General features: G+C 36.9%; 1 protein-coding gene across 1 annotated transcript in view; it reads left to right on the plus strand.

Annotated features, from left to right (window-relative positions):
• PACRG (parkin coregulated) overlaps window positions 1–22,920 on the plus strand; it is a 510,195-nt gene that overhangs the window by 65,886 nt on the left and 421,389 nt on the right. The window contains exon 2 of the mRNA XM_047093169.1: window positions 2,441–2,575. Coding sequence (XP_046949125.1) covers window positions 2,441–2,575 — 135 coding nt within the window. The remainder of the gene's footprint in view (window positions 1–2,440; window positions 2,576–22,920) is intronic.

Raw genomic sequence — 22,920 nt, forward strand, 5'->3', positions numbered from 1 at the left:
GGAGCAGTAAGGGGCACTCCTACCCCTCCCTATCAGGTACTGATAGTGGTACTGATGTCAGGTACTCCCTAGTGGTCCCAAAGCCCCCACCTTCACCCCATGTCAATGAGAAAGTCCCTCTCCGGAGTGAGTGGAGGCCAGGTGGGTACCAGGATTTCTACCCCAACCTGACAGTGATTAGGTAGTACCCTTCCCCACCTCTGTGCCAGAGATATGTTGGAAAACACCAGCTAAATCAGAAGGTTGAAGGTCTGGAGTCTCACAATACACCAAAGGGCAGGTTTCAATAGAAAATAAATCATCACACTGAGAATCAAGAAGATCAAAAAGCAAATGAAAAAAGACAATCAATAGATGTCACCCTTACCCTCTAGACCCTGGCAACCACCAATCTATTCTCTATTTCTTTTTTTTTTAAATTTTTTAATGTTTTTATTTATTTTTGAGACAAAGAGAGACAGAGCATGAGCAGGGGATGGGCAGAGAGAGAGGGAGACACAGAATCTGAAACAGGCTCCAGGCTCCGAGCCATCAGCACAGAGCCTGACGCAGGGCTGGAATCCACAGGCCGTGAAATCATGACCTGAGCTGAAGTCAGATGTTCAACCGACTGAGCCACCCAGACGCCCCAATCTATTCTGTATTTCTATGAGTTCAGTTCTTTTAGATGCCACATGTAAGTGAGATCACACAATAATAGTCTTTTTGTCTGACTTATTCACTTATTCACTTAGCATAATGCCCTCAAGGTTTAACCCATGTTGTCACAAATGGCAAGATTTCCTTCTTTCATTATGGCTGAATATTCATATATATATACATATACATATACATATACATATACATATACATATACATATACATGGTTGAATATTCAAATATATATTTGTATATTTTTACATATGTATTTTTCTTTATATATTTAAATTTTAATTTAAAAAAACACAAAAAATGAGGTATTGTTGACTAGCAATCAGTACTGTGCAATAATACAATGCACACAAACATGAACACACATGTGCACTATTGCACTATAACTTTCTATAAATATGCATGATGCTGGTTTAATTTGGCTAAGTATTCTTTCTTTGGATTATGTATACCACTTTTTAAGAGGTGTTAAAATGGTGACATGATGACAGATGGTAATGTGTGTGTGTGTGTGTGTGTGTGTGTGTGTGTGGTATGTAACTTGTGGGCAAAATAAAAAGTTGTCAATTCTTTATCAATTTCCAAAAAAAAAATGTGATTCAAAATTGACCACTCCATGAATTGCTAAAGTCCAGGAACGGCATCCCTACAGTTTCTGTTATACTAATGTCGCGTAGAATGTATATGTAACATCCAGCTCAGAGCTCTGCACAAAGCTGTCATCATATACATATGGTTACCTAACAATTAGGTACCTTTGTCTGAAAATGGTGGCCAATAATTCTAATACCAGAACAAATTTTAAATCTTTTATTAGTGAAAGGCAATCTTGCTTCCCCATAGTTACTTATGTAATTGTATGCTGGGAATAATGTGCTAGGTAGTGAAGAAAATTCTAAACTCTAATAAACTATAATAAATGCCTTTGTGTTACCTCACTCTTCAACCCCATTTCAGCATTTAATCATGTTAATATTTTAATATCCTATTCTTCTTTGAGAAAAATCTCAGTTTTGGGGATGAAAGATTCACATGTAATCTAATGTTACTTCCTCACAAATTCATAATATCAAATGTATGCTAATCTACACATATATATATAGATATAGATATATAGATATAGGTATAGATATATATCTACACAGAGTAGACGACCAGTTTTTGTTGTAATTTTCTTACTTATTATAATTTAATTTCATATAACATTTTCATAGTTTGTTGTTAACATGAGAACATATTTTACCATTTTATGTATATAGAAAGATTTAAAGGACATATTTTAAAATGATTCAGTATTCCATAAAGTATAGTTTATAGTTCCATAAACTATATATATAGTTGAACATTCAAATATATGTATTTTTGTATATTTATACATATTTTTCTTTATGTATTTAAATTTTAATTTAGAGATTAGAATTAGCAATTATTAGAAATCTTAAAAGTTTTAACATTCCAAGTGGAACTTAGATGCCTCCATTAAATTTTTTTTTCTTAAACAAAAGTTTAGGCTTTTTCCCCCTTAGAATGTAATAGTTTTTAAGTGACTTTTTCTAGGAATGCTTTCTAAAGAAACTCAAAATAAAGTAAATTCTTAATAATGATTATAAAATAATTCTCCTCTGTAAGTTTTTGTATTAGTGAAGCTGCTGTTTTCCATCGTTAGACATTTAGGTCTTTATCTTCCAGAATATTTCATATGAACTAAAACTGAAGTAAAGCCTTTTTCGCTATGCATTTTTTAGTATTTTTTAAAACCTGATTCCTATTTTTTTCCTTTCCTTTGAAGGTGAGAGGCCCGCCAGTTGCAGGAGCATTTAAAGAAAGACCAACGAAGCCCACAGCATTTCGAAAATTTTATGAACGAGGAGATTTCCCAATTGCCCTTGAGCATGATTCGAAAGGAAACAAAATCGCATGGAAGGTAAGTCAGGGCACAGCTGGGGGAACCAGCCGTGTACCGCTGGAGCGACATCTCCCAACACCGAACGAAGTTGGCTAACCAAATAAGCTGGGGTGATTTCTCAGAGAATGGAAGGTGGTGGGTAAGCTCTTAGAGAAGGCCCCCCTTGTGTCAGCTGTCCACCTTGACTAACAATTAAATTATAGCCTGCAAAACAGAAAATGACAGAGTTGCTTTGCCTTAGAGAATCGTCCGCTGCCCAATTCATCTCTATTTTTATGAGAACCTGGCAGCCCGGCCTGTTTCAGGCAGTCCATCAAATGATGGAACTGGTGGCTGAATACGGAGAGCAACAGCCATTTATCTCCTCCAAATTTCACCTTCCTGCAGGACACTTCCAAATGGAAGCTTTAATTACCTAAATGGATAGGTCAAGATTGTCTGCTCCCTGGAAATGCAGAGCAGAATACAAAAGAAGGTTGGTTCTCATTGCCGCACTCTCTCCCTGTCTGCAGCACGTGTCAGTGGCGGTGGCTGTCATACGTGCCCGGTTAGAGGCTGACCTCCACGCCGAAACCATTACGGCACCGACATTTTTCTGACAAAAGGTTAATTGGCTTCAAAATAAATGTATTGCCTAATGACTCCATTGTAATGTGGCTGTGTTTCTTTCTAAAAGGCTCACTGATGTTATTTGTAAAAACTTGCCAATCTCTTAACTGGAGAAGGCTTTTACATTTAATTTGAAAAACGAAATGCTGATCTCTAAACAGCTTCTGCTATTTAATTATTTTGTGTTATCAAGGACTTTGCTTTGGGTGATATTTATCAGCTAAAAGGGTTTCTCGGGCTAAAGACAGAGTTGTGCATGCGTATCACATCAGACTGAGGAACATAAAAGGTTTTTGCCAAATATCATCCAAGTGAAGCAATTGACCCATTTAACTAAAAAGTCCCACAATAGTGTCTGAAGGTGAAGATAGGAATTATGTGTGATTGGTACAAATAAATTCACATTAAAAAAATGAAATGACCAAAATAAAGAATTCATCAAAGCAAATACTTAGATTCATCAAAATTAATCTTTTCCTTCCTTTATGGAAAAACTGAGAGAATTGTTTGTGCTGTTTCCTGTGTGTCTTCAAATGTTTTCATATAATTATCAAGCATTTCTAAATCTCGAGCAGTCTTTTGGTATTCAAGTACTGAACTTAGAATTACTATAAGTTGTTTGGCGATAGAAATCCTGAAGGTGTCCCTGTTATTAAATTTTGTCATAAGTTTTTTAGGAGGATGAAGAACATGACTATCTCTATCTCGGTTTCAGTCATTTCTATTAAAATGTGAATTTGGTATATGACAATGTGCATATAATGAGAAAGAATTTATAGCAAATATAAGTAATTTAGATATTTTAGTCTTAACATAAGTATATATTCCCAAAACTTTACTGTAACTTTTGGGTTTGTTTATATTTGATTAATTACATGGATTTTGTGTTTGTCTATATGCTGATTCCACAAGGTAGCACAGTGGACTTTCTGAAAAACCTCATTCCTGTGGAGTAAAACAATATGCTATAATTCCTTATAAAAAGTGAGTGGATTTTAGTGTTTTAAGCAATTACAGCACACAAAAATTATGTCAATAAAAAATTTATAGGTTTATTTTTACCTGTTCAAATAACTTTATGAGTAACTTTTGGAAGTGTCAAGAGACTACGAAAGAAAATCATCTTGAAAATAATGAAAATGTAGGATGAATCATTTTGCTTTATCTTTGATAATACAATAGCCAGAAGGGATATAAACTACTTTTGGTTTTTATAGCTATGTTAATTCTTTTAAGTAATTTCTGATGAGACTACTGATTCAGCAAGCCGAAAAGTCAGAATAAAAAAGAAGCAATTTATTTGCTGCCATTGGTAGAACAATAGCATACATTTAAGGAAACGTCTTATCCTATAACCTGTAGGCTTCTGTCTTTTTAAAGTCTCGCCAACCACATTTCAATTACACTACTCTAATATTGAAAGTAAAATGTGAGAATTATTAAGCATAGGCTTGTGGACAATCTCCCAATATAATCATAATTATTCCTTTGGTGCATGTGCTGTGAAGACAGTCTGGTACTTGAGCGGGGGAGGGCTTCTTTAGGATGCCATACCTCAGGAGGGGCCTTGAACGTTGAAGGAAGCAGGGCTACCCTCCCACACCCCACAGAATAAAAACAAAGACAAAAACAAAACACAACCCAGGACCCTGCACTGCACTTCCTTCCTGTGTGCCGACAGGGCCCAGGAGCCCGGGTCTTCATATCACTCATCTCCCCCTTAAAGACTTCTGAATAGCTCTGTTTCTCAGGAAAATAGTGGTCCCCTCTCCATACTCTTGTGACACCACTGGGACTCCAAGGGCTTGTGAGTGCCTGAAGTGGTGTGCATGATTAAGTTGGAAGAAGTCGTAAATCTTTTATCAGAATTTCAAGAGGTATTGACTCGGAAATACTTAGAAGCTACTGTCCTGAAGCGTGATGGAGGCTGTCCCAGCATCTGAGACTCAGCTCGTCTGGGAAGTCACTGATGGTTCCTGCCCATGACCCCAAGTTCCCTACTTGTTCCCCATCATCACTATACTAGAAATCATCCTATATTCTTGAAATAGAGTTACTGTCTGGTAACTACGTATAAATGACCTAATAAAGTCAGAAACTAGAAGTAACAGTTAGACGTAGGTAAATGTCGTTTGCACAATTAGATTTTTCACCCCATATCTTCAACTGCCACCCTAGTGTAGTGCACATGAAAGTGGCTATTTGTTCCAAATGCCAAAACAACAAGGCAGACCAAATGCCGAATCTGTGCGGTCTAGTCTTTATGGTATCGCTGAAAATCAGAGCACGGTCTAATACAACTTTCTGCAATGGTGGAAATGTTCTACATCTGCACTGTCTAATAATTACAACTAGCCATATGTGGCCATTAAGCACTTGAAATGTCCCTAGTGAGAGTGAGGAGCTAAATTTTTAATTTTAATTAATTTTAATTTAAATAGCCACATGGTTACCATATTAGACAGTGCTGTTCTACATTAAGACAGTGGCAGTCAGAATAAATGCCTGAACCTGCTGGCCAGATAGATGACTATATGTATCTGCACATTGCTGTTAAAATGAAAAAGAAGGACCGATCCATGCATTTTTGCCATGGCTGTGTACGCTTATCGTATATTCCTTGGTAAACGTGAAAAAAGTTTTACAAAATTTTGGGAGTGAAATTTTTCCATATACTTATCAATGGCAAGCGAATTATCTAGGAAAAATGAGTAGCTCTGATCTGTAATATGAAATCTATCGGGCAAGCTCTGGCATACTTTTTATTTTTAAATATGTGTTTTCTGAATATAGCTAAAGAACTGTTAATTGTTAATGGCTAAGGACATTAAAAAACACAATAATGACTTAAACAAAAATTTTTAAGTCTGTCTCTTTTTCTATCTTCTCCTTGACTCTACCAACATTCAGGGGACATGACTTTATTCTATGGCTGCTACCTCCAATATCCAGAGTACAGGCAACAGGAGGGAGAAGCAGCTCAACAGTTTGGATAAGTTACAAAGCAGACAGATACTCAGCATGAACAGACGTTCTAAAATTGCGTTTGAGGGGCGCCTGGGTGGCACAGTCGGTTAAGCGTCCTACTTCAGCCAGGTCACGATCTCACGGTCCGTGGGTTCGAGCCCCGCGTCGGGCTCTGGGCTGACAGCTCAGAGCCTGGAGCCTGTTTCCGATTCTGTGTCTCCCTCTCTCTCTCTGCCCCTCCCCCGTTCATGCTCTGTCTCGCTCTGTCCCAAAAATAAATAAAAAACGTTGAAAAAAAAATTTAAAATTGCGTTTGAGTTTCCACATCTTAAATTTCCATCTGGGAGAAGGAAAGTTTTCTGTTACCTGTCTTCTCACTTCTGCCTCCCCACCAAGGTCCATCCCCGCTCCCACCCCCAACCCAGTAAGTTTCAGACACCCTTCAGGTCTCCTCTGGAGCTGTCCTGCCTTCTCCGCCTCCTCCCTGCTCCTTTCCGCCCCCACCCCCTGTCCTCTCCTCCCTGCCCCTCCCTGCTCCTCCTCCTTCCTTCTTCCTTCTTTTCCTCCTCCTCTTCTACTTCTTACTCTTCCTCCCTTTCCCTTTCTACTCCCTCCTTCCTTTCCTTTTTTGTTTGTTTGTTTGTTACTCCCTGGAATGCACAGTTTCCCCTCTAGTTCCTACAAGGTCACTTTGGGGAAGGAACTAGAGCCCTTCCTAGTTCTCTCTTTTCAACAGGAATCTGAAGTCATCAGGAGTAGTCACTGGAATGAATGTGAAATAATCGCTATTTACACACTTAATAAGGAGCAGAAATATAAATCCTAGGCAACCCATGAAATTCACTGTCTTATAAATTCTGATAACAAGCCATTGTTTTAAAATGGCATGGTAATACAGGTTATTTATTTATTTATTTATTTATTTATTTATTTATTTATATTTACTTTTTGTGTTTTTATTTTTGAGAGAGAGACTGTGAGCAGAGTAGGGATAGAGAGAGGGAGACAGAATCTGAAGCATGCTTCAGGTTCTGAGGTGTTGAAATCAGATGCTTAACCAACTGAGCCACCCACGTGCCTTGAAACACAGGTTATTTTAAAATAGCCACTTTGATATAGACCTTGGCAGAAGGAGTTGAATAAAAATGTCAGAATCACACTGGAGTTTTTTTTTTTTTTTTTAATTAACGATATGGTATTATAAACCATTTAGTTTGGAGAGCTACAACTACGCTAAGGTGTCTCTTAAGTTCCTTCACTTTATGGGCATTTTGATATAGTAGATATTGATAGAAATCACCTTTCTCTATCTATCCATGGTACCATGCTTTTGGACAAAATGTGACATACACTAAGAGTTTTGCTTTCACTAAATTTCTAATGAACATGCACAAAGGTGTCCCAGTTATTAGGTAGGTTTGAGTAAGAAATAGATACCCTATAAATGTCCAGCCAAATCAGGGTATAATACAAACCCTATTACAAAGGCAGCTCAGATAGCAAACATCCAGATTGTCTTATAAAGGGAAAATCTCAAAGTGGGCTTTGTCAGCAACTTACAGTCTCTCATCTGGCAAGGTTGTCGCAGGCTTTGTTCAAAGTGGCATCGCTGTGGGGGGTGGGGAGGCATTTCTGCATTCTTGTTTTCTCATCCCTTATTGAATATGTAAATGGTGTTAGTAACCTGTTATACTGAAATAAAATTCACAAGGCCACAACTGGTACGCATAGGCGGGTGTGCGTGAGAATGGACTTTAGGTAGTCTCACCTCTCTGCCAAGAACCTGATCTTCTGTACTGGCCTTCTGGAGATGTCCACAATGTCATCACAAAAGCATACTTCCCCTGAGGTGAATGTATTCACCATACAGTTACTTGATGATTAAAACTTGGATCACACAACTTGGTTTTTCTATTAAAAAGTGACTTCATAAATTAACATTAATCAGGTAACTAAGAACAACCTTTTCTAATTTTTAAACTCATGTGTTATATAAATGTATTGATATGTTTATATAAAGAACTACAAAATACAGAAAGTTAGCATATATTAAGAAAAATGAAAGAAAATGAAAACCAGATAGGGACCTACAATGGAGCCAATATCAAGGTCAAATAAAATGGCGTATTCTGAAATCTAAAGAAGGGATCTTTGTATTTCTGGTTTCTTCACTCATTTATCCCAGTGCCTAGAGCAGCACCTGGCATAGAGTAGGTACCCAGTGATCCGTGTTGAGTGAATGGAAAGCGTACTAGAACAGATCGACTATCCTCAAGTTTTACTTCTCTAGACACTGTTTCATGACATGTTTTGCATCTTTATCAGTGACCAGGTGCTAGCTGATTGGGATGGCGTCTTTGTAACTATGGGAGCTCTAAGAAGTTTTGTTTCATGGGGTGCCTGGGTGGCTCAGTCGATTGAGCGTCTGACTCTTGGTTTCGGCTCAGGTCATGATCTCATTGTTCGTGAGTGTCTGTGCTGACAACATGGTGTCCTTGGCTCTGTGCTTACAACGTGGAGCCTGCTTGGGATTCTCTCTCTCCCTCTCTCTCTGCCCCTCCCCCACTCACTTGCTCACTCTCTCTCAAAAATGAATAAACATTAAAAAAACTTGTTTCATAATTATTAAAATAAGTATATTTTGAGATGTTCATGAAATAGTTTGGGGGATAAATATTGATTAGAAACTCCAGTAAGTTTGAATGCACAGTCCAGAATTCTATGCAATGGTTTTGGTGGATTGGAATTTTATTATTAAAATGCTCCTTTGATTATATGTAAACTGATTTTTTTAATTTCTTAAATTTCTTTTTTTTATTAAAAATTTTTTTTAACGTTTATTTATTTTTGAGACAGAGAGAGACAGAGCATGAACGGGGGAGGGGCAGAGAGAGAGGGAGACACAGAACTGGAAGCAGGCTCCAGGCTCTGAGCCATCAGCCCAGAGCCCAACGTGGGGCTCGAACTCACGGACTGTGAGATGGTGACCTGAGCTGAAGTCGGACACTTAACCGACTGAGCCACCCAGGCACCCCAGATTTCTTAAATTTCAAAATGGCAAGTTCATTTATCTAAATGACTAAATATGTATGTCCAGTTTGAACATCCAAGTAAAGAAAATGATGTGCATAGATTAATTGGGTGCTTAAATTTATTTTTAAAATTGGCTGGACCACACCCACAATTCTGGGATGACTCATGAGTCACTAAACTCGTGCATGACTCTTCAGAATTTCTTCTCAGTTTGTTCTTTTTCTCGGTTCTTTTCAGTTCTCTGTAGCATTGATATTCATGAACTATAAAAAGCTCTGTCAGTGTGACTGTTTTCATTGACATAACTGATAATTTCCTACTAGGAAAAACAGTTATTGAATATAATCATTATTAAAATCATGCACTAATTTTCTTACAATTAAAATCAGCCCCAAACCATGGTAGCTCATTATCCATAAATAGTATTGCATTTAAAATAAGTCACTCCGTGACATGATACCTGATCCATTAGTCCTCATTAGATTGTTCTCGAAATTCTATAATTTTGATTAATCATTAGTCCTTTGGTACCTGCAATTTCTTAATGTTTCAGTTTCTTAAGAATTCAAAAAATTAGTGTTATATCTATACCCACCCCCTATCCCAGGTAACACCAATGTTGATTTCTGAAATCTTGTAGGCAAATTTATTTAAGAGTTGAATAATTTGTTTCACATGAAGAAGAATGGATGTTCTCTTGGAATTGTTCTCTTGGAGTTTCTATTTCTTTTGATAACTGCCAAAGCTTGAGTTTGGATAGCAGGCCTTAGTAGAATTTGTAAGGCAAATTTTACAAAAGAAGAGACAATTTACCTGATTTTTGTACAAGTGAGCTGCCATGTTTCCACTATTAATTCCTCTGTGATTAATTAATAGACAGAGAAGTCTTGAAAAAAAAGTCCTCTGGCAATTACTGTGCTGCTCTGTGTTTTTTGGAGGAGGGGGCTGCTTGTGCAATTAAATGCCATTCTTTTATTTGATGTAAATTGCGATGTCTTAAAAGTGTAGAGCATGAAAACACAGCCGTGTATCAGAAATAACTTTAATTTAAATTGGTTCGATGACCTCTGAAAGCTAGATGAGAGGTTTTCTGCTGAATGGGCTGGTGCTCTCTGCTGCCTCTATAATTTATGTGAGAAATTAGTGCGAATGGTTCACTTTTATGGAGCAGTACTGCTTGTGGCAAGCCTGCAGAAACAATTTTCCCCCAAGCCTCCATCTGTTCTTCAAACTAGGGCATATGCCATCTCATCGAGCTTGAAAGTCAACTGATTTATAACTCCTGGAAAGTGCATAGATTGAAAAGAAAGGTCGCCCGCCGCTCTGTGACAGTGATTTGGTCGGCCTCGGCTGAAGACAATTCACATTCCCCGGGGCCCAAGGGGAAAAGCAGTGTTGTAAGTTTCAGATCTCGGTGGACTGACAACTGGAAGAAAAACAAATCACTCCTGCTTTCCTAGTGAAACGACCCCCTGTTGAAAAGTAGGAGCGGTCTTGGTAGTGTTAGGGCGTCACAGCTGAGACACTGTGTTGTCACTCACCCGCCCACGAAGATGGGGGTTTCCTGCCACCCTCCTAGGGATTGATGCTGCCATTTCAGGAGTATCAGTACTCCAATCTTCAAACTAAAAATGTGTGTCACTGCTTGTTAGAAAGTTCCATTTGGGGACATAAACCGGACTTTGATGGTTTTTCGGTATCTGCCTGGAGGGTGAATCTCCAGCTCTGTTCCAATTAGTAATTTAATGAGTGGCTCCCACTCTGTCTTATCACTTGTCACATATCCCTTTTCTTCATTGAAGCACTTTTGAGATCAGAAGTTCTTTGACGGATGACAAGTCGAATTGGATTGATGGTATGATAGTAAAAAAAAAAAAATCAATGTTTGTTTGATGCTTTTATTTAGAGTGGTCAAAGTGTCTCTACATTTGAGGCTTCTAGATATCGAGTGAATTTTCAACCCCCTGCCGTTGTATTAAAATTTCTCCTTTTCTTTCAGGTAAAATCTAAATAAAGTGTTAATGAATACTGATATCAATTTTAATCCATATCTGAGGCAGCAATTTTAGGAAATTACATTTTAGCTTTATCAAAAAGGTTATTCTGACCTTGAACGTTCTATGTAAAAATTAGCACTGATGGGATAATCAGACGAATTCATGTAAAAAGAAAATTTATCCTTGGGGCGCCTGGGTGGCTCAGTCGGTTGAGCATCGGACTTGGCTCAGGTCATGATTTCACAGTTCATAGGTTAGAGCCCCTTGTTGGGCTCTGTGCTGACAGCTTGGAGCCTGGAGCCTGCTTCCGATTCTATGTCTGCCCCTCCCCCTCTAGCACACTGTCTCTCTCCCTCTCAAACTTAAGTAAACATTAAAAAAAATTGATCCCTTATCATTACTTATAAAGTTCTATTCTCAATATGAAATATATACATGTTTATCTTATAAAATAAGAAAATATTGGAAAGTAGAAGGACTAAATAAATCACTCATCATTCCACCATTCATTGAATTCAGTTGTTGACATTTTTAAAGTATTTCTGTCTTTTCTTTCTTTTTGCATAATTGAGATCATAGTGTATACAATACCTTGTGAAAGCTATTTGTCATTAGATGGCATATAAAAATGGTATGCATTTTTTCTTAGATTTTTCCGATTTTTTTCTAGTTTAAAAGTAATAGATGATTATTTTAGAAAATTTAGAAAATAGATAAAATAAAATGTATACAGAAGACAAGAAGACAGTATTTATTCTGAGATAACTTTTAGTAATTGATAGTTTTGTTCAGTCTTCCTTCTACATGTATGTTTTTAGCTTTGTTGAAATTGTGTTGATGATTCTTAAGGGACTTAAGGTAACAAAGACCTAATTAGGACAGGAAATTCATACTGGACCTAACAGCCACAGGAGTACTAATAATTAATAGTTCTCTCCAGTTTGATAACACCAACAACAAAAAAGACAATCATAGCTTAATATGCATTTTTAACATTTCCCATGGTCATTACTCAAGGCCTTTAGAAAAGAGGCATGCCAATATAAGTCTCCGTGTGGCTTTGCTTCGGGGGTGGTACACATGGTATCTCCTTTAGCAGGTCATGCTCTACAGTGACCACCACCTCAGTGTACTCGTCATTGTGAACATGTTGTTAGTATATTTTTAGAGAACAGAAACAAATACTAACAAAAAGTTGTATTAAATACGAAACACATTTCTTGCTATTGAGAAAGGTATAAAAACAAATGTAGATAGTTGACAAAATCATTATAAAAACCAATCTTTGCCTCCCCCCCCCCAATCTAAGACATATCCCTTAGGACCAAAAAAAAAAAAAAACCCTACAGAATTTCCAAAATTGCATTCCAGTCTGAATGATGAAAACACGTAAAACCTTGAAACCCTAAACTTCCATTCGAGTTCTCATTCAGATTCATTTTTCTCTGTTTTCGTGTATATCTTTAGACAATTTTATAAAAAGTGGGTCCATGGGTTGAATATTTCTGAATGCTTGAATATCTTGAAATATAATTTTTCAGCAATGCAGTTTGTGATTCATATTAACATTCTTAAATTTCAACTGTTTCCCTCTATGCCTCTGAAGAATGTAATGTCATTATATTCTAACATATGATTGTTGAGAAAATAAGACCAGTCTGATTTTTATTCCTTTGGTCTGTTTTTGTTTGCTTGTTTATTTTGTTTGGCAGCCTGGGTAATTGCACTATTTTTGTATAATTAAAAGTTGCTTCCATGTGTATCTTTTGCTTTCATCGATTCTTTTTTTAATATAGTGAGCTTATTCTGTCTACTTACTTGAATTTTTTTCTCAAGTGAGGAAAGTTTTTTTTTTCCCTGTAATGTCATTGATGATTATTTTTGTTACAACTTTTCTCTTTTCTTTCTTACAACAAATACACGCAGTGTGTAAATAAATTTTATCCTGCCATTTCTATCATTGTCTCCCTCAATATAGTCATCTCCTTATTCACATGTTTTAAACTTCTATGAGAGCTTTCTTCTGCTTTCTCTTGTCTTTAGTATCAGTTTGTGTATCACGACATCAAGTTCCAATTTTACTTCCATTACTGTATTTAGTCCTACAAACTTCACACTGCTTATTTCTCCACTTATATCATTATACATATTGGCTTTAAAGTTATTGTACAAGCAAGTTTATCATGGATAATGTTGTGATTTATTCATATTCCATAACCCAGATTGGAAAAAATAAAAAAATATGGGTCAACCGTAATCCCACAACCCTAAGGTAGCCTCTATTAATCTGTTAGTGTGAACTTTTCAGACCCCTCTTCCTCTGCATTTGCAAATCTGCATATGTATGAAAATTTTTAAAAAAACATTTTACTCATACTTCATAACTTTTTTCAATTAATTACAAGTCATAACCATCTTTCCACATCAATGAATGTGCACTTTAAAAATCATTTTGGGAATCTCTAGAGTACTTTACAATTTAACCAGTTCCCTATTGTTGGATATTAATGTTTTTCTTAGATAGTAATGCTTTTCTTCAACCTTTTGTTAATATAAGCAATACTATTATCAACATCATTGTACATTTGTATATATTGTGTCTTGCAAGCATGTCTGATTATTTCCTAAGGGTAAAATCTCATTTTCTTTGTGCCTTGGCCTATTGGCAACAAATGGATTTCTGCTTTTCTTCTATGAAGAGGTCTGGCTTTGTGAATCCTGGAGAATGCCCGTTTCTGAAAATCACTGATTTCTGCAGTAATGAAGTTAAAGGGCCTCCTCATCCTCTAAATCTATACGATGATACTCCATTTCATATTGTGTAAGATGTTTATAAAACCCATATATTACTGTTTACATATCTTCAATTTTACCTCAGTCTAGAATTTGTGTTTGCTAAAACACTCTGCTTGGGTTCGGGTGAGCTCTCCTTATCAGCATTTCTTAGGTAGACTGCCCAGCTCCTAGCCAACATCCAGTGCCCAGTATGAAGATGCTTCATCTTGTCCTGTTTTGCTGGCCTTACAGGGACCCTCTGTGACTACTGACACAAAGACAAATAGATCCGAAAAGCACATACAATCCTGAAAATGCACCGCACCCAGCTGTGTTTTCCTCTGCCCTTACCTGCAACATTGTGCTTGTGGGGCACGCTGCTTTCCAGGATGCAGTGCAACGTGCTACCAGGAGTCTCTGTCCCTACTTCCTGTTCAGATGGTTTCTGAGAGTTGGGTGCGAATGGATGTAGCAGCGATATAGCAGAGATGAGAATGGAAGCAGATGGCTTTGTCTTTGTCTTAAAAGCAACTACTTCACAGCGGCAAGATGGCGGCTGAGTCCATGCCCGCCCCCAACTAAGTCTGTTCTGACCTTACCTTCCGGAGAGAGAAAGTGTAGGAGGGATGAAAAACCATCTGGCGACTTTTGGATGGGTACCAATGGTTGCAAAACATGAGTTGACCACCAATTGTTGTTTTTCAGTCTAGTTTCATTGGCCTCATCATATGTAGAAATTCCTCTTTTTTTTCTGCTTGTGCATTCATTATTATGCCTAGTTTCATTTGCATGTTGAGTTTTTCTCCTTGTCTGTATCTTCCTAGGTAATTTTGTGACACGTTGGGAGACGCTGTGTCAGATACTCTTGTCCAGATGCTATTTAAAACAGCTGAGTCCAATTTAGTTCTGTCCCTCATGGGGCTGTAGTCCATGACAGAGAAATAATGTGATCTCATCAACGCTTAGGCAACAATGACTCATCTATTCATAAAAGAAGTGAGTAACTCTCATGGGTGAGACTCAGTGGTGAGCTCTGTAGCCCAGCTGATAAGGGTTCTGTGGTCTTGAGAAGCTTATTGACTAGAGTACATCATTGTTCAATGAAGAAACTGAAACGCAGAGAACACATATCAAATCTTAAACCAAATTGCTTGCTTTTGCATCGTTCATAAATTTTTAATCCTGTATTCAGTATGTTAAACATTTGCTACTTGAATGATAAGGTTCAAATAATTTCTGTAAACAAAGTTTTTTAAATTGAGAGTCTCTACAAAATTTTTACTAGTTCATACATTTGTGTATATATATATATTTTTTTCTCCTGCTTCAGTCTGTTACTATGTAAACAAATAGAAAATTTTACTTTTAAAATGACCATGAGGTGATCAATCCACATTCCTATATGTCTACATATTGTGGTAATCCCGGGTATCAATGACACATCATTAACTCCAAGTTTCTACACTGTACTTTGAAACATACACTATTATTCATGCTTTTACCAAGGTGTGAATTTTAAATATTTATCCTGTTTGAGATTCAATCTGACTTAAATTTGATGACTCTGGAGTCCCTATTAAATACAAGTCAGACTTATTGTAACTTTCATATCTTTTAATCCCTTTTTTTTCTTATTTCCATCTCTTTAATCCACTTGTTTCATTATAGGCTGTTTCCTTAAATCTGTCTTCCAATTTAATAATTCACTTTCTTCAGTTGGGTTTAATGTACTCCTTAACCTGTGTGTGGATTTTTTTTTTTAATTCAGTTTCATTGAATATCAATTCCACAACTTCTTTTTGTTTCCTTCAAATATTTGCCTATTTTTTTCTTTTTCTTTCATTATGTCTTTTTCTTGCTTTATGGTTTCTTTTACTATCTTTATCAGGTTTTATATTTTGCACATAGTCATTTAAAGTTTCCTTCACATTATCTACTATCTGTAGTTCCCGGATGTGAGTTTGAATCTTCCAGTTGCTCCCATCTGTTCTGTTTTCTTGGGTGCTTCATGAAACTTTCCTGGGAGCTTCCCTTCTGTGGAGCACACTTTCCTTGGGGCCCCTTGTGCCCTGGGATGTAGAGATGCCCCTGCAGTGTGCTTCTAGGTGTTTCTCCACAGGGATGGGTTCTGACCTAACCTTTATGGGAATCAAGTTCCAGGTTTCTTCACCAGGCTCCTCCTCCCCTCTTGAGATTTGAGTTCTCTCTTCATTTCTGGGAACTTGGTGTTTACCTTTCTTACTTTTGAGAACGGCTGTGTATTTTGGAACTTTTTACCCAGGATTTGTAGCTTTTTTCGATCATATTAGCCAGGGGTCTTAACGATCTAGTTGCTTTCTCAGTTAGCTTACTATCTTGCCTTAGCTACAGAGAAAGAACTGTCTTGAGATGCAATCTTTCTTAATTGTAAGACCAAATCTACAATTTTTCATGTAAAAAAAATGGAAACAAAATACTCTTTGCATTTCTCACGGGAGCCCTTATATTTAAACAAATGTTAGCAGCTAATGTGTGTTGCGTGATTTTATGTGCATATCTATGTGTGTGTATAATCACACGTGGATGTATGTTAAATCTCTTTGGAAGGTATTAAAACTTAGACTTGGAAAAATTACAGGGAAAAGACATGCAAAAATTTTTTGCCAACCCCTGGTTCCCACGTTCATATATAATGTGTGTATGTGTATGTGTGTATATAGTTATCTTGTTATCTTGTTCCTGTCTCAGTGTTGGAGTTAAGAGTTCAATTTTCATTCTGTAAAATTTAATCAGCAAATTGAGGTGAGTGGAGTGACCCTAAGAAGACCTTTATCTTCTCACTATTCATATCTAGCAATAGCGAATTTCTTGAGAAGCATGAATCCACCAATTGAAAAAGATTTTTTAAAAGCTTTCCATTTGCAGTAAATTGTATAAAATTTTACTAAACATTACTAAGCATGTTTTTTTTTGTTTTTTTTTTTTTTAATTTTTTTTTTTTCAACGTTTATTTATTTTGGGACAGAGAGAGACAGAGCATGAACGGGGAAGGGGCAGAGAGAGAGGGAGACACAGAATCGGAAACAGGCTCCAGGCTCTGAGCCATCAGCCCAGAGCCCGACGCGGGGCTCGAACTCACGCACCGCGAGATCGTGACCTGGCTGAAGTCGGACGCTTAACCGACTGCGCCACCCAGGCGCCCCATTAAGCATGTTTTTAACTAGTGAAGTATATAATGTATTGAAGAAAATTTAGGTTTTTATAAATCATTCCTCACAGACATTATCACTTTAGATTATTAATTTCTTTTCTTTTTAAAAAAATTTTTAATGTTTATTTTTGACAGAGAGAGAGAGAGAGAGAGAGAGAGTGCAAATGGGGGAGGGACAGAGAGAGACATACACACAGAATCTGAAGCGGGCTCCAACTCACAGGCTCCAGCCTGACGCAGGGCTCAAACTCACAAACCGTGAGACCATGACGGGAGCCAAAGTTGGCCACTGAACCGACTGAGCCACCTAGGTGCCCCATAGATTTATTATTAATTTCTATTTTGGAAGAATTGCTTGGGTAATGAAGTATTTGTATATGCACAGAAGAGATGGCTCTTTACACACCTTTTCCTTTTCTCTTTCTATTTTTTAAAATGCAATGCAAGAAGTGCTAGTGTATCAGACTGGCAATATTAAAACCACAAGTCAAAAAATACAGTTTAAGGTTTTTATAATTCTATTTGGGAATCTCTGCTCATTCTGCCTGTGTGGGTTATAATTTTAACACTTCATTATTGTAACTTATTACATTTAATAAACTAACAATTGGGACTAGCTTCAAATCTCAAGCAGTAATTTAGCAGATGGTTCATTTCATGAAGAAGCAATGTAGACTCTCATGGATAAGACCTTACAACTGGGGGTATGGAGGGAAGGTAAATGCGTTGGTCAGTTGCAGTATCCCCTGTAATTTTTTTGTCTTGTCAACAATATTAGAATTTAGGTCAGTTTGCAGAAATAACGAGCTTTAAAAAAATTGTTTCTAAGTTTATTTATTTTTGACAGAGATAAGAATGCAAACATGAGCTAGGGAGGTGCATAGAGAGAGAGGGAGACACAGAATCCTAAGGTTCCAGGCTCCAAGCTGTCAACACAGAGCCTGTTGCGGGGCTTGAACTCACGAATTGTGAGATCGTGACCTGGGCCAAAGTCGGACGCTTAACTGACTAAGCCACCCAGGTGCCCCCAGAAATAACAAGCTTTAAACCCAATGAACACATCCTCTACAAAATGTACTAATATTATGGAAAGCTTTTTTGGGTAATGTATTTTGCAGGTTATTAATGTAAAACATCACTATTTGGCTTCTGAAATAGTCACCTCGGTGTTTCTCATCATTTGCCATCTTGTACTTTATAAATCATAAACCTTTGCACAGGTGGATTCCCAAACATGCCACCTTATTTCTTGCCTCTTAATTTTTATTCGTAGTTTAGTACCCTTTCTTGGAAAACCAGCATGCCACATTACTAGTGTTATGCTGAGTAGGAAAGAGGTCCTGTCTCCTCGTGTGAGGGTGGATTCTAGAAAGACTGGAACAGGTATTATTTAACCTTTGTCTACCGTAGCTCCCAAGTATTTTAAAGCTGATGTTTCAAGTAATTTATTAAAATATTATATTTTACCTTTTATATATTTTGTTTGTTTAATACAGTAGCAATTTGAATTTTCATCTGTTCCAAAGCCAAGAGTAAGGATGGTTATTTTAGGCATATTTTAAATTTTGCTTTTAATCTCTGTGGATCTTTTGATAGGTGTTTATTTTTGCGATTCCTTATAGAATGTTGTTTGTAGTCCTTTTAGGATCTTTGTAGGATGCGCTCACTGAGTATTACTTCTTGCTGATAAATAGAACTAAGTTTACTTAACCTCTAGTGGTCTGATCATATTGTAACTGTATTCTTATGTATGTGTTGTTTTTAATTTCACATCATCTAATTGATGTCCATGCAACTTAGTAACAGGCAGCCATTTACTCAGTAGACATCACCTGAATGCCTACTATGTGCCAGGCACTGTTCTAGATTCTGAAAATACAACAATGAATAAAACAAACTCCCTGTCCTCATGGTGCTTCCTTTATAGAAGGAAGAAAATAAGCAATCAAATAAGTAAATATAGAGACTGTTAAATGATGATATTACAAAGAAAAATAAAACAGGGTGATAGAGATATTCATGGAAGAATAAGGTACAGTTTTATGGGGTAGTCAGAGGAGACTCCTTTAATAAAGTGACATTTAATCAGAGGTTATTTGGTGATATGGTCTAAATTATTTAAAAAATCACTTTGATGCTTTTCCTTTTTCAAAATGTAGTGATATGAAAAAGAAGAAAGTGTTGAAGTGAAAATACAGTGAAAACAACCAAATAAATTATGTTCTTTCAGGACCCATTAATTACTGAAAATCAGTGTCAAAGTTATAACCCAACACTAATGAATTAACAAATTATATTTTAATTAAATTCTTATTCTACTTAAAGACTAATTAAGGGATCATGAATGGCTGTGCTTTATGTATTTCAACATAGATATTTTATGAGCATATGCAAATATATATTTCCTTTATGAAAAGTACTTTTCACATTTCAAATATAAACAGGCCTAAATAACCAAGCAAATCCACTTTTATGTTCCCTTTCTCTTTTCTTTTGATAATAAAATCATCACTAGTGAGCAGATTTAGAAAAAGACACAAGAAATGATGAGACACACATGAGCAGACACATCTGGGTACAGAAATGTCATATCCGTATTGTCTTGACATGGGTCACACAAAATACGAGCTTCCAATTCAGGCAAAGCCAGGCCTACAGGGAAGATTTGTTTATTTGCTTTGGAGACACAATCTGATATATTTATAGCATAATGTCTTTTTTTTCTATAAGCATATCAGATACCTACTATGACAGTTACATAATATAATGTTACATCTTAGAAATTAATAGAATTAAATGAAAGAGATTAAGTTGAGTATTACATACACACACACTTCATTTGTTTGTTCTGAGCATTCTTCCATCTATCACATGCTGGATGCTTGCAATTTATTAGGCACAGCGGAAGTCATTGGTGATAGAGGTCTTTTGCAGTGTGTGCAATTAGTCATAAGTAGAATGAAGCAAAAAGTAACTCAAAATAGTGCAAAATTACCTGTGTTCTAGAAACCATAAATCTAAATGCCTGCCCCACTCTGAGCCATAAAGCTAGTAGAGAAAATGTGCTTGAAAAATCAATTGGATACCAAAATTATTATAACAAAAATCTAGATCATTTGTAATTAATATACATTTTTATAATTTATTTTGCTTTATGAAATTATTTTACCAGCACAAAAGTGTTCACCTGTTTCTTTTTTTTATTTTTTTTAATTTACATTCAAATTTTATTTTTTTTGAAATTTACATCCAAATGTTGAGTTAGCATATAGTGCAACAATGATTTCAGGAGTAGAATCCTTAGTGCCCCTTACCCATTTAGCCCATCCCCCCTCCCACAACCCCTCCAGCAACCCTCAGTTTGTCCTCCATATTTATGAGTCTCTTCTGTTTTGTCCCCCTCCCTGGTTTTATATTATTTTTGTTTCCCTTCCCTTATGTTCATCTGTTTTGTCTCTTAAAGCCCTCAAATGAGTGAAGTCATATGATTTTTGTCTTTCTCTGGCTGAATAATTTCACTTAGCATAATACCCTTCAGTTCCATCCATGTAGTTGCAAATGGCAAGATTTCATTATTTTTAATTGCCAGGGAATACTCCATTGTATGTATATGTATATATATATATATATATATATATATATATATATATGTATATACCACATCTTCTTTATCCATTCATCCATCAGTGGACATTTGGGCTCTTTACATACTCTGGCTATTGTTGATAGTGCTGCTATAAACATTGGGGTGCATGTATAGCACACCTGTATCCCTTAGATAAATACCTAGTAGTGCAATTGCTGGGTCATAGGGTAGTTCTATTTTTAGTTTTTTGAGGAACCTCCATACTGTTTTCCAGAGTGGCTGCACCAGCTTGCATTCCCACCAACGGTGCAAAAGAGATCCTCTCTCTCCGCATCCTCGCCAACATCTATTGTTGCCTGAGTTGTTAATGTTAGCCATTCTGACAGGTGTCAGGTGGTATCTCATCGTGGTTTTGATTTGTATTTCCCTGATGATGAGTGATGTTGAGCATTTTTTCATGTTTTGGTTGGCCATCTGGATGTCTTCCTTGGAGAAGTATCTATTGATGTCTTTTGCCCATTTCTTCACTGGACTATTTGTTTTTTGGGTGTTGAGTTTGATAAGTTCTTTATAGATTTTGGATACTAACCCTTTATCTGACACATCAGTTGCAAATATCTTCTCCCATTCTGTCGGTTGCCTTTTAGTTTTGCTGATTGTTTCCTTCACTGTGCAGAAGGTTTTTATTTTGATGAGGTCCCAGTAGTTCATTTTTGCTTTTGTTTCCCTTGCCTCCGGAGATGTGTTGAGTAAGAAGTTGCTGCGGGCAAGATCAAAGAGGTTTCACCTGCTTTCTCCTCAAGGATTTTGATGGCTTCCTGTCTTACATTGAGGTCTTTCTTCCATTTTGAGTTTATTTTTGTGTAAGAAAGTGGTTCAGGTTCATTCTTCTGCATGTCGCTGTCCAGTTTTCCCAGCACCACTTGCTGAAGAGACTGTCTTTATTCTTTTTTTTTTTTTTTTTTTTTAAATTTTTTTTTTCAACGTTTATTTATTTTTGGGACAGAGAGAGACAGAGCATGAACGGGGGAGGGGCAGAGAGAGAGGGAGACACAGAATCGGAAACAGGCTCCAGGCTCTGAGCCATCAGCCCAGAGCCCGACGCGGGGCTCGAACTCACGGACCGCGAGATCGTGACCTGGCTGAAGTCGGACGCTTAACCGACTGCGCCACCCAGGCGCCCCGAGACTGTCTTTATTCTATTGGATGTTATTTCCTGCTTTGTCAAAGATTAGTTGGCCATAGGTTTATGGGTCCATTTCTGGGTTCTCTATTCTGTTCCATTGATCTGAGTGTCTGTTCTTGTGCCAGTACCATACTGTCTTGATGATTACAGCTTTGTAGTATAGCTCGAAGTCTGGGATTGTGATGCCTCCTGCTTTGGTTTTCTTTTTCAAGATTGCTTTGGCTATTCGGGGTCTTTTCCAGTTCCATACAAATTTTAGGATTATTTGTTCTAGTTCTGTGAAGAATGCTGGTGTTACTTTGATAGGGATTGAATTGAATATGTAGATTGCTTTGGGTAGTATCGACATTTTAACAGTATTTGTTCTTCCTATCCAAGAGCATGGAATCTTTTTCCATTCTTTTGTGTCTTCTTCAATTTCTTTCATCAGCTTTCTATGGTCAGTGTATAGATTTTTCACCTCTTTGGCTAGGTATTTTATGGTTTTTTGTGCAACTGTAAATGAGATTGATTCCTTGATTTCTCTTTCTGTCACTTCATTGTTGGTGTGTAGGAATGCAACCAATTTCTGTGCATTGATTTTATATCCTGCCACTTTGCTGAATTCATGAATCCGTTCTAGCAGTGTTTTGGTGGAATCTTTTGGGTTTTCCATATAGAGTATCATGTCATCTGCAAAGAGTGAAAGTTTGACCTCCTCCTGGCTGATTTGGATGCCTTTTATTTCTTTGTGTTGTCTGATTGTAGAGGCTAAGACTTCCAATACTGTGTTGAATAACAGTGGTGAGAGTGGACATCCCTGTCTTGTTCCTGACCTTAGGGGGAAAGCTCTCAGTTTTTCCCCATTAAGGATGATATTAGCATTATGTCGTTCATCTGTCTTTTATGATCTCGAGGTATGATCCTTCTATCCCTGCTTTCTTGAGGGTTTTTATCAAGAAAGGATACTGTATTTTGTCAAATGCTTTCTCTGCATCTACTGAGAGGATCACGTGGTTCTTGTCCTTTCTCTTGTTGATG

This window comes from Lynx rufus, unplaced genomic scaffold (genome assembly GCF_022079265.1).
Source record: "Lynx rufus isolate CCGP_SWC_20201006 ecotype Redwood Valley unplaced genomic scaffold, mLynRuf1.p SCAF_32, whole genome shotgun sequence".
Taxonomy (NCBI): Eukaryota; Metazoa; Chordata; class Mammalia; order Carnivora; family Felidae; genus Lynx; species Lynx rufus.